This window comes from Podarcis tiliguerta (genome assembly GCF_965153285.1).
Source record: "Podarcis tiliguerta genome assembly, chromosome: 13".
Taxonomy (NCBI): Eukaryota; Metazoa; Chordata; class Lepidosauria; order Squamata; family Lacertidae; genus Podarcis; species Podarcis tiliguerta.
Window position 1 is genome coordinate 21587578 of NC_139546.1, and position 20781 is coordinate 21608358.

Consider the following 20781-nt stretch of genomic DNA (forward strand, 5'->3'; position numbering starts at 1 on the left):
GTGTATGGGGAGAGACAGGGCCCATTGCTACTGCTTGTCTTCCAGAAGCAGCAGAGAAAGCTTTCTTCTTGGCTCTGAACCACTAGCAGATATTCCCAGACGAAAACGAAGGTATAGTCACAAAGCTTAACAGCTCTTGTTGAATGCAGGCATGAGGTGCAAATCCTGGTGGAGAATTAAAATATCCTCTCTTCTGATATTAAGAGGCCCAGCATTTCCTCTTTGCAAATATCTCGCTGTGTAGGTTGAAGGAGAGGCCAAGAGTCCTGCAGTTCTGCTCCAGGGTCCCAGCTAAGCAGGAAGCAAAATTAAGAGGCCTCCTCGAAGGCCCACAGGCAAACGATAATCATCTTTGCGGCACATTTTTACAGTGTACCAGGAACTTTTACAGTGTTCGCCTCATTATGACCTCAGCTCAACCCTGGGAGGTAGAGGTTAGGCCCAAGGTTGTCTGGCTCAGCAGTAATGTGATGTGGAGTCTCCTACAATCAAACCCAGCACAGATTTGAGCATCACATCACTACCCCTTTGCGATTTAATTGGATTCTATACAGCTCAAGTATCTCATTAGCAATGTACTTCAGAGACCACTGACTTTGGCTACACTTCTGTTCACAAAGTGGGCACATATTTATAATATATTTAACTGGGGGGGGGGGGGAATCCAGGCACCACATTTTTTCAGGAAGGAGAAAGCAAGACATACATATCAGTGTCCCTTGTAGGTTTACTCAAGAGCAAACTTCATGTAGTACAATGGGATTTACACCTAAATAAATGTGCCAATAGATGCAACACAACCCTCTGTCAGAAATATGCAGAATGGCCTGATTGGTCTCTTAAGAGACCAGTTATTACATTTATATCCCACCTTTACTGCAAAGATCTCAATGGTTCTCTTCTCTCCCAATTTTATCTTTATAACAACCTGGTGAGGTAGGTTAGCCCGAGAAATGGTGACTGGCTGAAGGCCATCCAGTGAGCTTCAAGGCTGGGTGGGGATTTGAAGCCTAGTTCTCTAGGCCATAGTTAACAATGTTAAGCACAACAGTACAGTGGTACCTCAGGTTAAGTACTTAATTCGTTAAAGAGGTCCGTTCTTAACCTGAAACTGTTCTTAACCACTTTGGCTAATGGGGCCTCCTGCTACCGCCGGAGCACAATTTCTGTTCTCATCCTGAAGCAAAGTTCTTAACCTGAAGCACTATTTCTGGGTTAGCGGAGTCTGTAACCTGACGCGTATGTAACCTGAAGCATATGTAACCTGAGGTACCACTGTACATCAATTCTTTTTAAGATGTCACATCACTTTTTAGTAATAAAACATCCTACGTTTCTAAAACTTGATGCACTAAGGCTCAGATTTACTGGAACCCACACCTTCCAACTTGGGACCTCTTCCCTCATTCACAAATGCGCAAGCGATCTGTGTGTGTCTGTGTGCATGGTTTCACACATGATCAGGGACGCTGTTCTCTCGTTTATTGCTTTGCATGGTTCAGGATATGCTTCTGTTCTCCAGGCACCGCAGTGACAACGTGAAGCCTCAGGCTAAGACAAGGAAAGCGAAAGTTCAGGAGGATTCCAGAAACGGGTGTTTCCAGAGGCAAGGCAGAAGGGGGCTCTCCCAGGCTTTAGGGAATCCCATCATCAAACGTGAACTGCTCTGGCAGATCTTAGCCCTCGATTAGCAAGCGAAGGAGCAATGACTGAAAAGGCAAATATGTGCCGGGAGCTGAGAGAGGGCAAAAGGTTATCAGGGATGCAGTTTCACTGGGAGGCAACCCAAGAATGAACAGAGAGCAAACCGATACTTGACTTGGGCTGCACACCAGAGAAAAGCCCACGCTAACTCCCCCTGGTGGAATGTAGAAGAACAGCATGCTTGGGGAGGGGGGTAGATGACAAGGTAAAACCAGAAGAGAAATCCAGTATTTCCACTTTTCACCGGTTGTGCCTTATGTAATAAGGCCACAAACACTCGCAGGGGTTTCCCTTTGGAATTCCCTCCTTTCAGGCATTCGTCAGCTGAATCCAAACCTCTTTTACCAGTTCTCTTAAGAGTTTCTTTGGAGAAGTTTTTAAAGTTGCCAAGATTAAATTGCTTGCTTTTAGCCTGGGGTTAGTTTCAGCATATGATTTTCACCAACCGTAGGCAGTCATCACTTCAGAGTTGTGAAGCATTTACTCTTTAGCACTTTTTCTTCTCCTAAAGATGTACTGCAAGGCAACGGGTACAGATTTTCCCTCTGTGTTTACACCTGAAGTCTTTCTCATGAATGAGTATCGGTTTAGGATCAGTTTTCCTTCTCCTACAGTAGATGGGCTAACTTTCCAGGCTGATGAGCCACTTCTGCCGCTCACTAACTCAGCAAGGGCTTGAGACCCAATGGCTACCCTCACCTGGTTTAGGCAGCCAGCCAGCTAGTCAACACAGTTTCCCAGGGTGTGGCCACTGCCGCACGTTGACAGTTCTAGGAGCCACAGGTGAGAGATGAGGGCAGGATGGGGACCAAAATTGGGGAAGCTACCCCAGAAGGAGCATGACATGTCCCCCACCAGAGCACTTCTGGAGGCAGGAAAGAAGACACATACATTTTTTGTGGGAGGGAACAGGACAGAAGTTAATATTAATCCACATTCACCTTCAACTATCATTCACTAGGCTGAACTTTTACTGTCCAAATGTACATAGGCACAGACTCAAAAGTTGGTACACAGCAGCACTTATAGACGCCGGACTGCCCAGACAGAGCAACAACAGGAATTATCAGGACAATATCCAGTACTTTTAAGACTTTCACAAAGAACATTAACAGAGCACCACACACACACACACACACACACACACAACAAAGCACATCTCTGACCCATTAGGATCAGTGACTAATGTATTTACTATTGCACTTCCAGTTTTGTCTACGGAAGGACCACAAAGCGCACGTAAGTTGTCACACTGGGAGATAACACCTCAAGGCAGGAACAGGAGTTCCTTAAAATGAATGTTACTGAAATGGGGATTTCCTGCCTCTTTCCTACCGTACACCCATCTGCTATGGATTAGGGAGGACTGGCAAGTGATGTGGAAGGACTGCAGTTGCAAAAGCTTGGTGGAAATCACCTCCCTCTTTAAATAAATGGAAGATCAACTTTGGACCCAAACTCTTTGATTGTCCCAGGGACTGTCAGGTAAGCATGGAATCTGATATCCAGGTCAGATTTCCACATCCCAAGTATCTCAGGCCTTTTTTGTTTTAAAGAGTTCCTAGCTTTTATAGATTGAAGGTCAGAAAATATGTGGGGGCAGTGAAATCAAAAGCAAAAAGGAAGGGAAGACAGAACAGAACATCCACTTGTCTCCCCCCCCCCCATTAAGCCTTTCTAGTTCATGGGGACATAGGAAACTGCCTTATACAAATTCAGATCATTAGCCCATCTTGCTCAGTACTGTCCCCGCTGGCTGACAGCAGCTCTCTGCAATTTCAGCCGGACTGAATCTAGAATCTGCATGCAAAGTATATGTGTTACCACAGCCCCACCCCTTTAAGATCCTGAACTTATAGTCCTTGCACACCCTTGGTTGTAATAAGTGCTGGTCTATCCCCCTTCCACCACTTCCAGCCCTTGCACCAGAATCCACATATGTGTGCCAATGTTGTTTTACTGCATTTTCTGCACTGGGCACACTGGACTGGATGACCTGGGAGCTCTCTTCCATCTTGGTTGCCCGTTTCACAGATCTCCCAATTTTCATTTTTGTTGGTTTCAGGATCCGGGTCCTCTTCAACACAGAGCACAAGCCTCTTATAATGATGCCTGATAGTGAATTTATAGAAACTGAACTAAGCCTATCTGCTCCATTCTAATGCAGAACCACACAGATATATCTGCTAGCCACAGCATTAAACCAGTCTGAAAAAGTCAAAAAGTTGTTTTAAACTGCTTTTAATATTGTGTTCTAATGCTGTAACTTGCCCTGTGACCTTAGGCTGAAGGGCAGGTAATTAATAATCTCCCACCAGCACCTCAAAACTCTGGAAAGTATAGCATTAGGGGATTGAAAATCCCCAAGGTTTTATGCTTTGGGAGAAATGTTAGCTAAATGTGTGACTAGTTTAAAAATATGTAGCGCAGTCATACCCTGAACATAAATATTGTTACCTCCAGGGCCCAAATATATGAGATAAGCAACAGGAGATTAAACTTTTAGAAGACATCTGAAGGCAGCCCTGTACTGGGAAGTTTTGAATGTTTGATGTTTTATTATGTTTGTATATGTGTTGGAAGTAGCCCAGAATGGTTGTGGCAACCCAGCCAGATGGGCGGGGTGTAAATAATAAAATTATTATTATTATTATTATTATTATTATTATTATTATTATTTGGCAGGTACCTTTTAACAGGGCTCAGAGATCCATGAGGGCCTCGCCCAGGTTGCAACCCAATTACAAGGAAAATTACTGAGGCTAAATAAAGTGCAGACCATGCTTGAGGATATATGTATGCCAACTTATTTCCCTGTTTCCTATGCATCTGTTGTCAAGATCTCGTGAGATTGCTAGTCAAACAAGCAACATCCTGAAACAGTGGCTTGCTGGGTCAGGTCCTTCTCTAGATCAGAATGAATGCTTGCACAGTTCAAGTAGAACATGCAGTTTGAGAGACGGAGAGATTTGTGCTTCCTTAATGTGACATAGTCTCAAAAATGACCATGCTTAGTGCATATGCAAGAGCGAGATTGCTGGTGGAATGGACAAACACACAAAATAATCAAGGACACTGATCTCAGGGATTGTAGGAACCAGTGCTGCTAGTGGGCCCCAAAATAAAAAAGAACAATTTCAAAATTAAAACAGAACGGTCGGGATTGTGCTTTGTGTGTAGGAGGAAGCCCATGCTACAAGTTTGTACTGCCCTTCTCCGCAATAATGTTTAGGCTGCTTCAACCTGCCTTTCTTCCAATGGTTCACACAGAGATTACCACCACTTTATCCTCACCAGTACCTTGTAAGGGAGGCTAGGCTGAGAGTTAGCAGCAGCTGAATAGCACTGCAAGGATTTCAATTCCAGGTCTCCCCAGTCTATGACTTTGTCCAGCGGTTCTTTGGGTGCTCTGTCTGAGAGGCAAGTGGGGGAACAAAGAATTTGGCACTTAAAAAAAAGAGAGGGCGAACTCGAAGCTTCTCAAGGAGACAGCCTCTCGTAGATCCAGTTGTCCTCTCCTCTGTGGGTCATAGGTTTCAAGGGTGCACTGCTGTCTTGGAGGTACCGGAAAACAATGCGGTCATGCAAACGGTTTGTCTGGCCCTGCCAGAACTCTATGACTTTGGGTTTCAAGATGTAGCCTCCCCTGGAGGGGATAAAAGAGAGAGAGAGATAAAGAGACTGAAAGAAAGAACCCTAAAACAACAAAGCACCAACTCGCCAATTGGTAATAGGGCTGTGTGAGCTATATAAACAAACCTCAAAGGGTACAGAAATAAATCAAGAGGTTTAGCTACTCTCTAATCCCTGCTGTAGAGAGATGCAAGTGGCGCTGTGGGTTAAACCACAGAGCCTAGGACTTGCTGATCAGAAGGTTGGCGGTTCGAATCCCCACAACGGGGTGAGCTCCCGTTGCTTGATCCTTGCTCCTGCCAACCTAGCAGTTCAAAAGCACGTCAAAGTGCAAGTAGATAAATAGGTACCACTCCAGAGGGAAGGTAGCGGTGTTTCCGTGCACTGCCCTGGTTCGCCAGAAGCGGCTTAGTCATGCTGGCCACATGACCTGGAAGTTGTATGCTGGCTCCCTCGGCCAATAAAGCGAGATGAGCGCCGTAACCCCAGAGTCGGTCACGACTGGACCTAATAGTCAGGGGTCCCTTTACCTTTACTAATTCCTGCTGTGGTGTTTGCCACAACCTACATTCCTCAACTTCCTTTGGCTTGAATTTATCCCAACCAGCCCAATCAACCACTGTAAAAAAAGACCACAAGTTTCTGAAACCAACATCCTGGATCTATGGCTGATCACAACTGAGAGAGGAGGGACAACATGCAGAAAACCAAACGGCCAGAATGCACACTGAGGCCTGACTCACCAATATGCTGGCTTAGGCACCTTAGCCTCTCGGTACACCTCTTCCAGCTCTGCATTTTTCTTCCTTAAATACTAACAAAAAGAGGGAAAGGGCTGTGAAGCTTTTCGTCAAAAGGAAACTACCTGGGAGCCTGGTAATAACTCCAATCTACTAGGTGATTTGGGGATATAGAGAGGCTTGCGGATAATCTGCACTTTGTAAGGATGGCTAACGAGCATGTCGTTTGCTGAGAACTGGAGGGAAGGGATGCCAAGGGACAAGCTCAGTGGAGAATGGGTGGTGTTAGGACTAGACTATTAATTTATTTAAAAGTTTTAATAGAAAAAGTATAATGAGAACGATTGGAAGCTTTTCACAGAAGACATTATTGGATAAGAAATGATGTTGCATAAATATCTGATACTTTTAATTGTTATTTTCTTTTTATTTTCTTGTTACTTTTAAACTTTTTGTACTTTTTGATGTGGAGAATTCTTTTTCTTTATCCTTTTTTCTTTTCTGTGCTTAACTTTGTTGTACTTACCTTCATTGTAAGATTGTATTTTAAACCAATAAAGATGTATTTATTAGAAATTTATTTAAAAGTTTTATATCCCACCTTCCAGCCAAATGATCTGCAAGGTAAACTGTAATGATATATGCCAGGAATCCACAACATGTTGGGGCCCAGGGACACAGATGGAAATCTAAGGAAATGCCACGGCCACCAAAAAAAAAAACCCATTTCACAGAAAGGCTGGTGATGCTCAGGACACCCCCCCAACAAAAAAAGAAACCCAAACACCTATACCCCCATACCTATTATAGACAAATCTAAAAGTTATTTGTGTAAAAAATGGCTGTTCAGCACTCAAGCTCAACTACAGTAAGTCTTAGCACACTGGATATCTACTGTAGCAGAGTTGGGGAACCTTTCTAGCCCATCTCCCGCACCAAATTTGAGCTGCCCATTTGTCAATTGCCTGAGCTTTTTTGACTGCAGGGGTCTTTGGAAGCTGCTCTTAAAGCATGGCTTGCACAGCGCTTTGCGCAGGAGCTATAGAGGCACTGCCATCAGAGAGCCTTCTGGCCGAGCCCTACCATTGTACAAATATCATATGAAATCATATCAGCTGAAATGGCCCTGTAAGTCAAATGATGAAGCCCAGGGGCCAGACATTCCCCACCCCTGTACTACAGGATGCCTATATTGTGGAGGAACTTTCAACTTTTGTGCAGAGCCATGTTTGAAATTGTTCTTCAATATCCCTGATGACGAGCCATCCACCTTGAGAACCTTCTGTGTTAAGGAAGTTTTGATACCCGTTTATTATTTTTGTTACCGTGTCTGACAATGTACACCCAGGCTCTCCAGCTTATCATGAAAAAGCATATTTCAACACTGTTTCCCCACCCCCAAAGCTGGTTCAAGAATGTGCAGCCCCAACACTGTAGCTCCTCACCTCTCTGTCCGCAATCACCGTGCTTTGATGACTCACTACAGCCCCGATCTGGCTGCTCTTTGGACGCGTGTAGAAGTACTTCTCCGATTCCTCCTCAGAAAGCTTCTCTACAGGGCCCTCAATCCGCACCTGCAAGCAATTCAGTTCAAAGCATGTGAAGCACAAGACCAGAGTGAGGATGTGCTAGTAAGGAGGCTTTGCTGTGTAGTTCAAATCACAGTTACCCCAAGCTCCTCTCCAATATGGTGGAATTAACTGAGAAAAGAGAAGGGGGTGAAGATGGAAAACTTAATTTTTAAAAACTTAATTGGACAATTCCAACTCTTCTGATTTGCTTGTTTTCTGTGTGAAGCACTACTCAAAAAAAGTCTCTTCTCCTTCCACCTACTTAATCTTGCATAGGCAAACATTCCCTCTTACTTCTTAAACCCATCAAACTGCCAAGTTAATAGAATGGGAAAAATTTTCAGAATATATGCATAATTTAAGTGAAAAACAAATAACGCTTGTAACGTTTAGCGAAGCTTTGTAAAAAAGAAAGTTAAAATTATGGATTGAAAGCAGATTTAATTTAAGAAGTAGATAAGAACTAAGAAATGTGTGGAAAATTGAGAAGGGAAGGAGTACCAGCCAAGTTGAGGGAAGTCAAAAAATGAGAGAATGGTTTTATAAATTGTTTGAATTGTATTAATTTGTCTTATTTGTAAACTGAATAAAAATTACATTTAGAAAAACAAACTGCCAAGTTAGAAACAGACTCATTCCAGACTTTCCTATTCCACGTCATTTTTTTGTCTATTGTCCATGAAACCAAATATGATGAATTAAAAGTTATTTTCTCCCACCCTACACCTCCGGATGCCTGTGGCCCAGATGTGGCCCATGGCCTTGTTCCATCTAGCATGTTGCTTCTTGCCTTGCAGTGGCGGGAACAGCTGTCTATCATTAGATCTTGAGGGAGAAGGAATATCAAGCTCACACCCCACAGACTCTACGGCCTCTCTATGGCACAGAGAGATGGCCACAGAGAGGGAAAGCACACGACTTCTGGTCTCTATGGGAGTCTTTCCCATGGCCACATTTTAAGGTGCCCTGTTTGTGGCTCTCTGAGCTGGGAAAGGGAGCTGAAAGACAGTAAGGAGGAGGTGGCTGAAAGAACAAGACACACCGCAATGAATAGCAGTTTCTGGTTCCAAAATTCAGACTTGCTACAAACCAGGGAGGATAACTACAGTACTCCCTCCAAGCTGTTCCAAAGGGATTATTTCATTTTCACTAGATACAAGAAGAGCTGAAGCAAACTCAAGTTCCGACACTTCAATCCCTTCCATAATTGAGATCAGAGTCCAGCATCTTCCACAGAACAGGCCAGAGAGGAAGAGCCTCCAGCTACAGCAAGATCATGCCCTTGTCCATCTGCTCAAGCCCTGGCTACATACAGTAAGACTCAGAGCATATAAGCAGCAACTGGGAAAATGAAAAGGAGCAGCCAGGACAAAGGTTCACCAAAGCTCCTCTAACCATGTCACCCACCCCATGTATTACAGAGGTTTCCAGTTTGACTACAGGACTTCAGTAGATGCAGAGAAGACAGTTTACCTGGCGATTGAGGGGCTCCCAGTAGAAGACCATCGAAGCAAATGGGTTTGAATCCTGCAAACGGTGAGAAAAGCAACAGTGAAAAGAAAGTTGCCATGTCCGCTGACTTAAGGCTGTGTACATATCATATATTCAAAGCATGTGACTTCCCACAAAGAATCATGGGAACTGTAGTTTGTGGGGAATTGTAGCTGTGTGAGAGGTAGTGTTCCCTGCATTCTTTGGGGGTGGGGGAAAGTGCTTTAAACATATGGTGTCTACACAGAGGCACCTGGATTCCCTAAGCTAAAAGGCAAGGATTATCTGGAAGGAGGTTCTTAGACTGAAGAGTTTTTTGTCGTACTTTTCTTTTCAGTCACCCTCTCTCTCTCTGCTCCTTGCTGCCTGAATTGTCTATTTGCAGAAGGAAGAGGAATTTGTACTCATAACCCTTTGGCTGGCCTAGTTTAGCTCAGGATCACGTGTTGCTGAGCCGGCAAAAACTAAGACGCCATAGATAGCTTCTATGAGACTTCCAGTTCCCCCTCAGTGGCTTGCATAGGTGCTTATGTATGTTCCCACAGCAAAATGGAAACAGAATAGGCAAATATTTGCAACTTTCCTAACTTTGCATAATTGATATTGGTCACAAAATGTAGATATCCTAAAGGATTGTTGCTGTTTCACTTAAAAAATAAGAAGCCTGGATTCAAAGTGTCAGCTCCATAGAAGTAAATCTGAGGTGCCAGTTTACAAAGGTTCAACTTTTCTCCGATAATCTTTCTGTACAAGTAGCACTCACCAGCTCTCTTCCTTTCCGGCTCTCATGGTTAGTGAAGAAGCGAAAGCCTTCCTGGCTAAACCCCTTCAAAAGCAGCATCCGAGCAGAAGGCCGTCCATCTCTGGGAAGGGATAAACACAGCTTGTAGATGGGAATTATTTCCTCTTTACTTTGGCCCTAGGTCCCCCAAACCCATAAAGCACACAAGAATACAAGCCATCAGGCAACGATTCCTACCTAGTACAGGTGGCTAAACACATGGCATTGACTTCCCCAATAGATGGGCACTTCATAGCTTCTTCAAACCATACAGAGAACTGCTTAATAGGGTTAAGGGAGGTCAGATGTTTCTCCTCAAAGGCCTGGGATGGGAACAAAAAACACCCACATTTTTAGCAGGTACTACACCGTTTGATGCCAGTTCTTCTCCCCTTTCAGTCACACATCTATCACTTCTCATTTCCAAAACGTGGTCAGCGTGTCATATCCTTCTGCTTCTCCATCACCTATTGTGTTCTTGTAAACTCACCAACCCTTTCCATTTCTCCTTCCCTCCTTTTGATATTCCCCAATTGTTCCATCATCCTCCCATGGTTCCATAATCATCACCTGACCCTTTCCTCCAAACCTGCCTGCATCTATCAATTGACACACCCATCCAAACTTCTGGACCCAGCCTCATACTGCTTAATTTGAAGCAAAAGCTCTCTACCTTGTCTCTTAATATTTGCTTTGGATGCCTTGGGTGGGTTCCAGCCTAAATTAGATGTGAAGCCATGACTAATGTAAGCCCCAGTGATTTCAAAGGGATTCTAAATGCAATTTCAATTTGATCTAATCCCTTGTTCACAGCTTCAAACACCAAGGAGATTCTATTATTAGTTTACTTGCAAATTTAGTGAGAAGGAAAAGGAAAGATGAAAGAAAATTGAAAAAATAAAGAGAGAGAAGAGGAAAAAATAGAAACGGCAAATAATAATATGCCAATAATGATAGACTACAATGCAGGTAGGTACAGTAACCACCAGTAAACAAATTTTAAATAAGCCCTTTAGATGTCCACATAGCCATCCACCTGAAATTGATGCCTATATGAAATATGTTAGACCTATATGAAATAGGTTAGATCAAACACAAACTGGGCAGTGAGGCCCTCAGACCATTATGTAATAGACAGTGGGCATTTATTTTTCCACAACTCTCTTATACCTTCAGCATCTGTTTGTGTTAAGACAAGTGAGCGTCTCTATATATGCTCAGCCACTCTGTATATGCTCAGAAACAACACCTTTATTACTACGCTACGATTCTTTTCGGATCGAAAGTCAAACTGCGAGGGTAAGCGCTGGCCCGAGAAACGCCGCGCACTCTGCACAAGCTCAGAGGCACTCTGTCCTTCAGCATTCCCCGGCCCCGAAAGGCTGCAGCGCAAAAACATATTATGGGGTTTAATGCTGCTCCCTCACCTCATCGTCTCCCCTGTAGTCTTTCCGAAGGTGCGTCAGATCCATGGCACGAGACGATTTCCCCACTTGGCTTGAACCACGAAACCCCAAAGGACGCGACCCCAGGCGAACCGCGCAGCTCAACATCAAAGGATCCCTTTTGCCCCCTTGCAGTGCGCACGCGCGGAAAAGAGCAACGCGGGCGGAAGCAGCTCGTATCTTCTCCCCTAACCTCAGAAGCCGGGAGGAAAGAGGTCTCAAGCGCCCAATCAGAAACGAAGCAAGAGCCCACCTTTTCCTCTATCCCCGCCCTCCTTCGACCACAGCAAATCAAGAGCGCGAAGCGACAGTCACCACCAATCAGAAGGTAGAAGGCGGTCCCTCGTAAACTACTAGAAAGCGACTTGCCTCTAGCATCGCGAAGGGTTTGTGTACAGTGGAAACGCGCCCGTAAGCTCGCGAGTGTACACAGTTCTTCGCTCCCACCTTCTGCTTATGAAGTTGTTTCGGCTGAGAAATAAATGACTGGCCTATGCTTTGAAAGCACATTCCAAGCGCATTTTGTCTCTCAAAGTATTCTGGACCCTGTAGTTTACACTTCACAGAATTACAGTTCCCAGCAACCCTTAAACTACAGTTCCCATAATTCTTTGAGGGGGAAAATCTGCTTCGAATGTGCTTAAAAGGCACAGTGCATAGTGTACGCAGTTTCAAGCCCCTACTGAGCAGTGTGTTCTCCCCCGACTATTCACAAATGGTGGCAACAAAGACAAGGGCTTCTTGCTCTTCCTGAGATCTGATTTATTTCCCAAATTTTCTTCAAGCAGCTCTGCCATAGATCCCTCGCCTCCACTTTTAGCACATTAATTAACCTCTTAGGCTAGGCTAAGAGACAACGGGCTTCATGGCCAAGTGATTGATCATCAAAAAACTTAGATGCCAGTAAAGTCCAATGACAGCAGAAATGTCACATCAAGGGTAGTAGATTCATACATGCACCCACAATCCACAAATACATGGGTTTTTGCACAAAGATTGTGATGAGCTCACCCCAAGATGCATAACTGAAAGATCATTTTCTATATTTTTCAGTAACACATATAGATTTGTGGACAACTAACACCTGCCAGGAGCAATGCCTTAACGCCTTCCACATGCGGTGCAGCAGGAAGATTTTGGGCATCACATGGCAGGGCAGAATCTCAAAGATGTGCTCTCCCAAGCCCCATTCCCCGTATGTTGGCATTTGTGTCTCAGCAAAGTCTATGCTTGGTCATGTCCACAGAATGGAAGCTTGCAGGATCTCCAAGGGTGTGTTGCATGGGGAGCTGGCTTCACTCTGCAGATGAATGCTGGCAATATTAACTCCGCCGTGTGGGAATCCCTTGCAGGCAATCCCAGTGCCTGGAGACAGACAGTCAGGTCCTGTATCCACATTGGCCAGAGGAGGAATGACAGCTGAGAGGAGCACAGAGAGAAGAAATGCTATGGTGCTTCTGCAACAGCACAACCAGACACCTTTATCTGCCCCAGCTGCAACAAAACATGTCTCTCTACAGACATAGCAGGCACTGTAACTCTGCAATGGTTTGACTTCAGTCCTGAAGGTGCACTCTTCCATTTTCTCCTGAGACAGGCGGATGCCAGCCAACAAAGCACAGCAGCTGCTTTTGGACTGTTCTAAATCCCTATGTGCATTGCCAGAAGTGACACTTAAAATGGCATTTGCAGGATGTGTGGTGGTGACATCCTGCATAAGCCCCATATACACAAACAAACTTTGCTATGTGTAGCAGGCACATGGGCAAATTTTGCCTGAATGAAAAGCAAAAATATGCATAATGAACTGAATGAATTAGAAACCATAGCACCTGTGTTCATATTAAGAGTAACAATGCCCCTGGCTGACCCAGGTTGCTAAGGTAACAGTGACATGACCTTCATTGTGACACCTCCCTCTGCTGGCCCACTTATTAGATGACCACAGGTCCTCTATGAGAGTAAGTGTTTGATGCTTTTCTCTTTCATTTTGTTAACATTTCCATAATTGCTTTATTTTTATTCTGACTTGATTATAAACTAATAGGACTGGAAACCTGCTTTTGGTGTATGAGACCTAGATGAGACGAGACTTCCTAATTGCATAGAGGGACTTGTCACCAGCTGCTGTTACTAAACTCTCCAAAGATTGGAACTCCTGTTTCTGTTCTTAACTAAGTGCCGTACATGAGTGGAACTGCTGGGAGAGGGACGGTGAAATATAGAAAACACAGAATCCTCTAGAAATTGCAGGCAATGTGAAACGATAGGTTATTTGGGGGTGCTTAGAATCATCTGCACAGTTCAGTAAGAAGCGATGTACATGAACACCTAACATATCAATGTTAGGTCATGTGTGCTCCCAATTTGGTAAGGTGCTGGACAGCAAATTTGTTAAATCTTAAAATACTTCTCTTTTCTAGACGTTGCTTTTGTGACAATGAAGCATTCTGTAAACTCTTCCTGGAGACAGACAGAAAACACACACACTTGAGGATTTGTTAGTGATTTCTGGTTCTATTGCTCTTTAAGGCTTGTTCAAAGCTATTCCGGGGGGGGGGGGGGCTCCTCAACACTGAAAGGATTAATTTCAAAAGATTATCACTGGAACCAGTTTAAATGCTTCAACTAAAATGGCTTGCCTTTTCCTTTGTAGGGACCTTCAAAACTCCAGCAGGCGATATTGAGGAAAAAGGATTTTGATTGCATATTATACAATTCCATAAATTGCTCCCACCTGTGCTTAGAAATATAATTCCAAAGGAAAAGAAAGAAATATAATCCCCTCTATTTCCAATGTTCAGGCTGTGAGTGCAGTTCCTCATGTAACCAAAATGGCACCATCTGCGCACAAGAGAAATGTATCAGCAGGCTTGGGACAACTCCAAGGTTTGCCAAAATATAAAAAAATATTTAGGAAAAACCCCATTGTGTAGGAAAACTTGAGTGTGTGTGTGGTGGTGGTGGGGGGGGGGGTAATGAGGACTGATCATGCCCAGAGGCCATGAAATGCTGACTAGAAATGGATGGGTAGGAAAAAACTATGGGGAAGGGGAATGGAGTGGAGTGGAATGATTGGAATCCTGTTGATTTGTCAAGCTCTGATGCTGCCCAGCAGGAGTTAGGATGGTGCCCTAATACATTAATCACCCCAAGCCCTGAGATCAACAGGGAGGCCCTGTTTGTGGTCCCACCAAAGGATGTGGCCTGTCAAATGGGCATCCAGGGCAGGGCCTTCTCTGTTGTGGCTCTGCAGTTATGATCTTCCCTCCCTTGGCAGCAAAAATGGTTAAGAAACTGTTTTCCCAAGCCTTTGGAAGCTATGTTGAGATTTATTTTTCATCCTCTAGTCTTTTTTTAGTATTTTTCACCAATTATCTTTGTTTTACTGTGGGTTTTCTTTAAAAAGAGTTTCTGTAAATCTTATTATGTTTGCTTTACGTAAACTGCTTTGAGCTCATGGCCTTGATGCAAAGCAGCATAGAAAAACTCTTAAGGGTTGGATTCAACTAAGCTGTACTCAGACTAGATTAGACTAGACTAGACTAGACTAGACCCACTGACACGAACCAACATTAGTCACCTTCATGAACTTCAGTGGGTCTAAGATGATTAGGACTAGGGCTGGAGATAGACCTAAATAAATAGAGAAGTAAATATCTAGAAACACGACAAACTACAAAGGCTCCATGTGGGCAGATAGGGAAGGAAGGAAGACTGCAAACCCTCATTTCTCACTTTCTTCTCCCACTCTGTTCTCTAGGCTGGAAAAGCTGCGGATCCCCATTCGAAAGAGGAATGCCAACATTGACGCAGCAGAAGAGGGATACCAGGCAATAGCCTCTGAACCAGAGGGCCTGGGAGGTTTCCTTTCTGCCAAGAAAAAAAGGAGGATGTTTCTACAGAGGATGGGGAAGAGCTAAAAATGGCCTGGAGCTGCTGCAAAGATAATGTCACGGCCCCCATGCCTACCTCCACGCCTATGCGGCTGGAAGTACCATCGGCAGTCCCCAGAAACAAGAACCGAGAAGTCCTAAGTACAAACAACTATCTCCTTTCTCACTGTTGTAGAAGTGAAACCCCTGTGTTTCCAGCACATTCAACCCAGAACGCTCTGATAGCCCAGCACAATTCACATGTCAGTTGTTTGCCCCATGGGTCTCTGGCAGTTGCAGTTAGTGGGGTGACAGCATTTACCTGACCTCCCATCACTGATATCACCGCAGCTTACCGAGAGGGGAAAAGGGTTGTGAGGTCAGTGAGCTGCAAACGTACTGGCTGGAGCACTGGATTGGCTCCACCAATGTGCTTATGTTGTGCTCTCTGCCTCCCAGCAAGTCACCTCTCTCCCTCCCAGTAAGCTGCCATGGCTCCTTGTGGAGCATATGCAACACAGGGCTGTCCAGGTGACATGGCTCAGACGTCAGAACCCTGGGGCCTGGGGAAGACTTGGACACAGGGCCCATCCTCTGAAAGACCTTCAGAAGCCACTGCCCCACTGGAGATTTTCAGCAGAGGGGTTCCCCAGGAGTTAATGAAGCCTTCACCTCCACAACCTGAGGAGATAGCCCTGACCTGTCCTCCAAGCCTCAGGATATGTCCTCAGAACCCTCAGCAGTACAGAAAGACACCTCTCTGTGGCCTAGGGAAAGCAGAAAGTTCCTCAGCTCTGTCAGAGCCAGGACCTGAGGAACAAAGCATGGCTCCCTTAAGCTCCGACAGTTTCCCGTGGAGTTGGGAGCATCCAAGTCTTTAGCAGCCTTTCTCAACCTGTGGGTCCCCAGATGTTGTTGGACTACAACTCCCATCATCCCTAGCTAGCAAGGCCAGAGCTCAGGGATGATGGGAGTTGTAGTCCAACAACATCTGGGGACCCACAGGTTGAGAACCGCTGCTTTAAAGCCTCCAGCCCATTTACCCTGCATCCACTGTGCTGCTGGTTTGCGAAGCAGCGTGCACACGTCACATTAGCCGCAATCTCTCCTATCGTTTCTTATGAAACATGTTTTTTTGAAGCATTTCTCCCTCAAACCAGCTTTTCTCCAAATTTAGAAAAAGGAACCGCCCATTTGCATTGTAAACTGGAAATGTGTCCACAGCCTCAGTTTGCTTGCTACCACTTGGCGTCTTGCATACAGCCTGACTCAATCCAGCTTCACTGTGAGCTGACCGTGGTCCTATTTCCCCCCTGCAGGTCCTAGCCTGGAACAGCAGTTTGCTCCAGGCAATCTGTGCAGGAGTTTGTTCTTGGGATGATGATGATGATACCCCGCCTATCTGGCTGGGTTTCCCCAGCCACTCTGGGCAGCTTCCAGCACATATAAAAACGTAATAGAACGTAATAGAACATGGTGGAGACAGTAATGTGGAACAACCTTCTCTCCTCATCATCTGTTTTCGTAGGTGCGCGAAGAGGCCTGTCTGTAGCAGGCAGGCTTCAGGCTGGTGGCAACTGAAGCTTGCTCTAAATTTGGAAGAATCAAGGCTGATATTTTTGGATATTGTGGAACAGTAGTAGCAGGGTTCCTCTCTCTGTCTGTGCACACGCTATACCTTTAAAGAGCAATCAGATAATTATGGGCACCATAATTTACAAACTACAGTGCCCATAATTCTTTGAAGGAGGGAGAATGCACTTGAAGGGTACTTGAAATATATAGTGTGCATCCAGACTCTGTCTGGGAGTAGCCATCCTCCTGTGTCCACATGGTTTACTTGTGGGAAGTGGCTGAGAAGCCCAGTTGGCTGGATCAGATGTGCCATGTGGAACAAAATGCAAAATAAAGCTCTTGCCTTAGATAGCTGTTTATCCAGCATAGAACTTTTGCACGTTGCAAACTTCTTTGAGAATACAGCTGCCCTCCCTCTGCCACCCATGGCTCTGTGGTGATGCCTTGGGTTGAGTAATGGAGAAGCAATTTTCCTCCAAACCCTTCTATGCACGTGGGGTGGTTTAACCAAGGGCAGCTTCTTACAGTCGTACCTGGCAAGGTGGGCAACTTATTCAGGCATGTTTGCTGTTTTGGTAGTTGCTTATATACTGGAGCACGAGGAGGATGACGACGATGAAGAGGAAGAGCAAAAGCAAAAGCAAAAGAAAGAATCAGAAAAAGAGCGAGAACAAGAACAAAGAAAAGTAGAAGAACAAGAACAACAAAGGGTACAAGAACCAGAAGCAAAAAGAATACAAGAACAAGAAGCAAAAAGAGTACAAGAACAAGAAGCAAAAAGAGTACAAGAACAAGAAGCAAAAAGAGTACAAGAACAAGAAGCAAAAAAAGTACAAGAACCACAAAAAATACAGGAACAAGACAAAACACGGCGGCCATCAAAAGGTCAAGGTTGGTGCATAAAACCAAGAAAATGTTTATCAGTTTAAGAAAAGTATATTATAACCTTCCAACTTCTGCCCACCCAATACTTGTTCCAAGTGTAGAATGCACAGTGTCTTGTGTCAATATGTACATTAAAGATTCCCTACATACAGGGTACACTGTATATAGTATGCCACTCCCAGCTTGCAACTTAAAGGGCAACCCAGCTAGTCTTGTCTCTCTCCCAGTACATATTATCCAAGGTGAGCCAGTGAATATGTTCCAATCACTGTGTCCTTTACGCATTAGAGCTTTTCTTTGGGCTACAGCACACACCTCCTCTTGCAATAAACAATAAACTACTCAGCTAGTCTTGTACCCCACTTAATTATTACCCACAATGATTGAATAGATTCCAAGCTCTCTGTTGATACATAACAAGAGATTTTGAAAAAAGCAAGGAGACTAGCATGTTACTAACACCCCCATTTCCTTCCCCCACCCCACCCCTGGAAGATGATGATATTGAAAGGCCCTGCACCTCCAAAGATGCATCTGATGGGACGGAGGCAGAGACACAAACCAATCCACGCTATTTCCCAAAATCACCAAAAAAGATCACATTGGATGAGATCCTGCTTGGAATGCAGAAGATCGAGTTCACCATCAGTAACACAAGTAAGTCAGGAGGACCTCTCATTTGGATTTGATCAAGCAGTAGAGGGTGTGTGACTGTCAAGAGCATATTGATACTGAAGTTGCAAAGGGAGTGGGGTGGGCTTTGACTACACCTACTGCTTTCTCTGCCCTTCCCCACTGCTGGTGTGCCCCCAAGGTTAACCCCAAGGGAATGCAACACTCAACAGAAAAAAAACTTCCATTCTTCTTTGTATAGCTTCTTTCTGTTATACTTCCTGTTTTTTTTACTTCTGTATCATTCTTGCCACTACAGGTAACTCACATTTGACACTTCTTTTACTTACGTGATTGCATGTAATAAAAAATTTAAGGTCTTATACAGTGGTACCTCAGGTTACATACACTTCAGGTTACATACGCTTCAGGTTACAGACTCCACTAACCCAGAAATAGTACCTCAGGTTAAGAACTTTGTTTCAGGATAAGAACAGAAATCGTGCTCCGGCAGCACAGCGGCAGCAGGAGGCTCCATTAGCTAAAGTGGTGCTTCAGGTTAAGAACAGTTTCAGATTAAGAACGGACCTCCGGAACGAATTAAGTACTTAACCCGAGGTACCACTGTATATATAATAAATGTTCATAAATGTACCAACCAAGCACATACATAGATCAGTACAGGAAGACCGACCTGAAACCATTCTGACTCCCAAACTGACCAAACGTTTTCTCTGCAAGGAGGGAGGGGGTGAGGGAACCTTCCCATTGTCTCAGGAATTGGGTAATCACCATCTCAAAGGAATGGCCAGACTACCAGGAAAGGCAATCAGATAAGGCATTATTGATAACCTGGTACAGGAAAAAACAACATTCAAATTTATGCTGTAGACCGCCTTTTTTGTGATGTAGGCATGATGTTTGTGGGGGGTGGTCTTGGGTTACACCCCTTCTGTGATGTATGTATGATGTATGGAGGGGTGGTCTTGAGCTCCAGAGAAGGCAATTAAAAATGTCTATATAAGAGCAGGCACACCTTTGTTCTGGGATCGCCTCCTTTCTCCTACATGTGAGGGAAGCACCCTGCTGCAACAGTTTAATAAAGATCAGGCTTACTAGCTGCTTTGCTTCTCAATATTCTCTGGTTGGCCTCTGTTATTTTCTCCTACCGATGGAGAACATAAAAAGGACTCTGTAAGGGCTCTTGTGTCCCCCATAAGGGAGTAAGGGCAGATTGTGTTTACAACAGCAGATTTGCAATTTGTGGGGGAGATAAATAGATGGAGAGTGAAGGAAACCCAGGGGTGTAGATTCAGGAGTTTGTGGCTTTTACACATATTTGTGTATACACGTGGACCCCCATAACCTAACCTTCGCATAAGATGTGAGTTACCTGTACGTATTTGAAACCAGTTGTCACAGAGTGTGCGTTGAAGCAATAGTTGTTCTGCCCAAGTCAAAAATCATGCTGTTTCATTGCAGTGAGAGACTTTGAGCAGCGCCTTTCCCGCTTGGAGCAGATTGTTTTGAAAATGAGGAATGCGTGGATCCACCACAGAACTTGCCATCTAGAGGGTCTGGAATATGACGATGAACAGGATTAATATTTTTCCCCTTTCCTGATTTTATTGGTTTTGTAGATTTGCAAATCGACATTCTTCCCCATCCAATAAAAAATATTTATTTGGGAATCAATAAGTTGTTTACTCTCCTAATCAAGACATGGCTAATTAAGACATATCTGTGTTTTCTGGTTATGTTTTAACACTTTGTGTTAAACAACCTTTACAATTATTTTTCAAAATGGAGACTTGATCATAATAAAAAGTTGACCATTATGGACTATCATTGGCAGGGTAGATAAAAATCAATGATTTTTTAAAAATAAAATAAATCAGATTTTTTTTATTTAAATCAGATTAAAAAAATAAATAAATTGGATTTTTAAAATAGAATGCTTTTGGAGGAAAAAAAATTCTCAATATATTTTTCTATTGATGTTACATTATAGTCCAAAGACGATTCATCAGGAAATAAGGATTTGTTTTAAGTTTTTCATATGTACTAAAACTCAGTCTAAGTTCTTTTCTTTTAAATTGTTTAATCACATCAGTTAACAAACATGGATAGGTATGCTATAATGCTATTGTTTTAGTTAAATTTGTTTAAATTGTTATTAAGGAAATTTTTATTTTTCTCCTTCCAGTAAAGTACAGCAGAAAAGTTGTCCAAATACAGTTAACTTATGAAACCTCACAATAATTTCAAAATTATCTGTTTATGTATTTCTAATACTATAACCAAATCAGTAATTTGTGATATAACTGAAGAGTACTCTGAAAATTTATTATTCCAAAAATGAAACCTTCATCTGGTTGTAAATATTAAGATTATACCATCAAGAATGAGTCTTTCTGTAAAAAAAATGATTTAAATCAAGTTGTACTGACTAGTGATTTAAGTCAAGTC

The 20781-nt window shown here is 43.7% G+C and overlaps 2 protein-coding genes across 3 annotated transcripts; one reads left to right on the forward strand and one right to left on the reverse strand.

The window, feature by feature from the left end:
- Positions 1-2652: 2652 nt before the first annotated feature.
- On the reverse strand, positions 2653-11528 carry PNPO (pyridoxamine 5'-phosphate oxidase). Its single transcript, XM_083408789.1, has 7 exons — positions 11348-11528; positions 10119-10243; positions 9903-10002; positions 9122-9175; positions 7523-7651; positions 6081-6151; positions 2653-5350 (listed from the first exon to the last, which is right to left on the reverse strand). The coding sequence occupies exons 1-7, from the start codon at positions 11471-11473 to the stop codon at positions 5185-5187; spliced, it is 771 nt and encodes a 256-aa protein (XP_083264915.1). The 5' UTR covers positions 11474-11528; the 3' UTR covers positions 2653-5184.
- Positions 11529-13238: 1710 nt separating this feature from the next.
- LOC310662004 (uncharacterized protein) lies at positions 13239-20010 on the forward strand. 2 transcript variants are annotated; one of them, XM_083408797.1, is made up of 5 exons: positions 13239-13326; positions 15129-15402; positions 17395-17706; positions 18196-18357; positions 19795-20010. In XM_083408797.1, the coding sequence occupies exons 2-5, from the start codon at positions 15291-15293 to the stop codon at positions 19914-19916; spliced, it is 708 nt and encodes a 235-aa protein (XP_083264923.1). In that variant the 5' UTR covers positions 13239-13326; positions 15129-15290; the 3' UTR covers positions 19917-20010. The 2 variants fall into 2 exon arrangements, with proteins under 2 accessions (XP_083264923.1, XP_083264924.1); XM_083408798.1 differs by lacking the exon at positions 13239-13326 and adding an exon at positions 14177-14254.
- Positions 20011-20781: the final 771 nt, after the last annotated feature.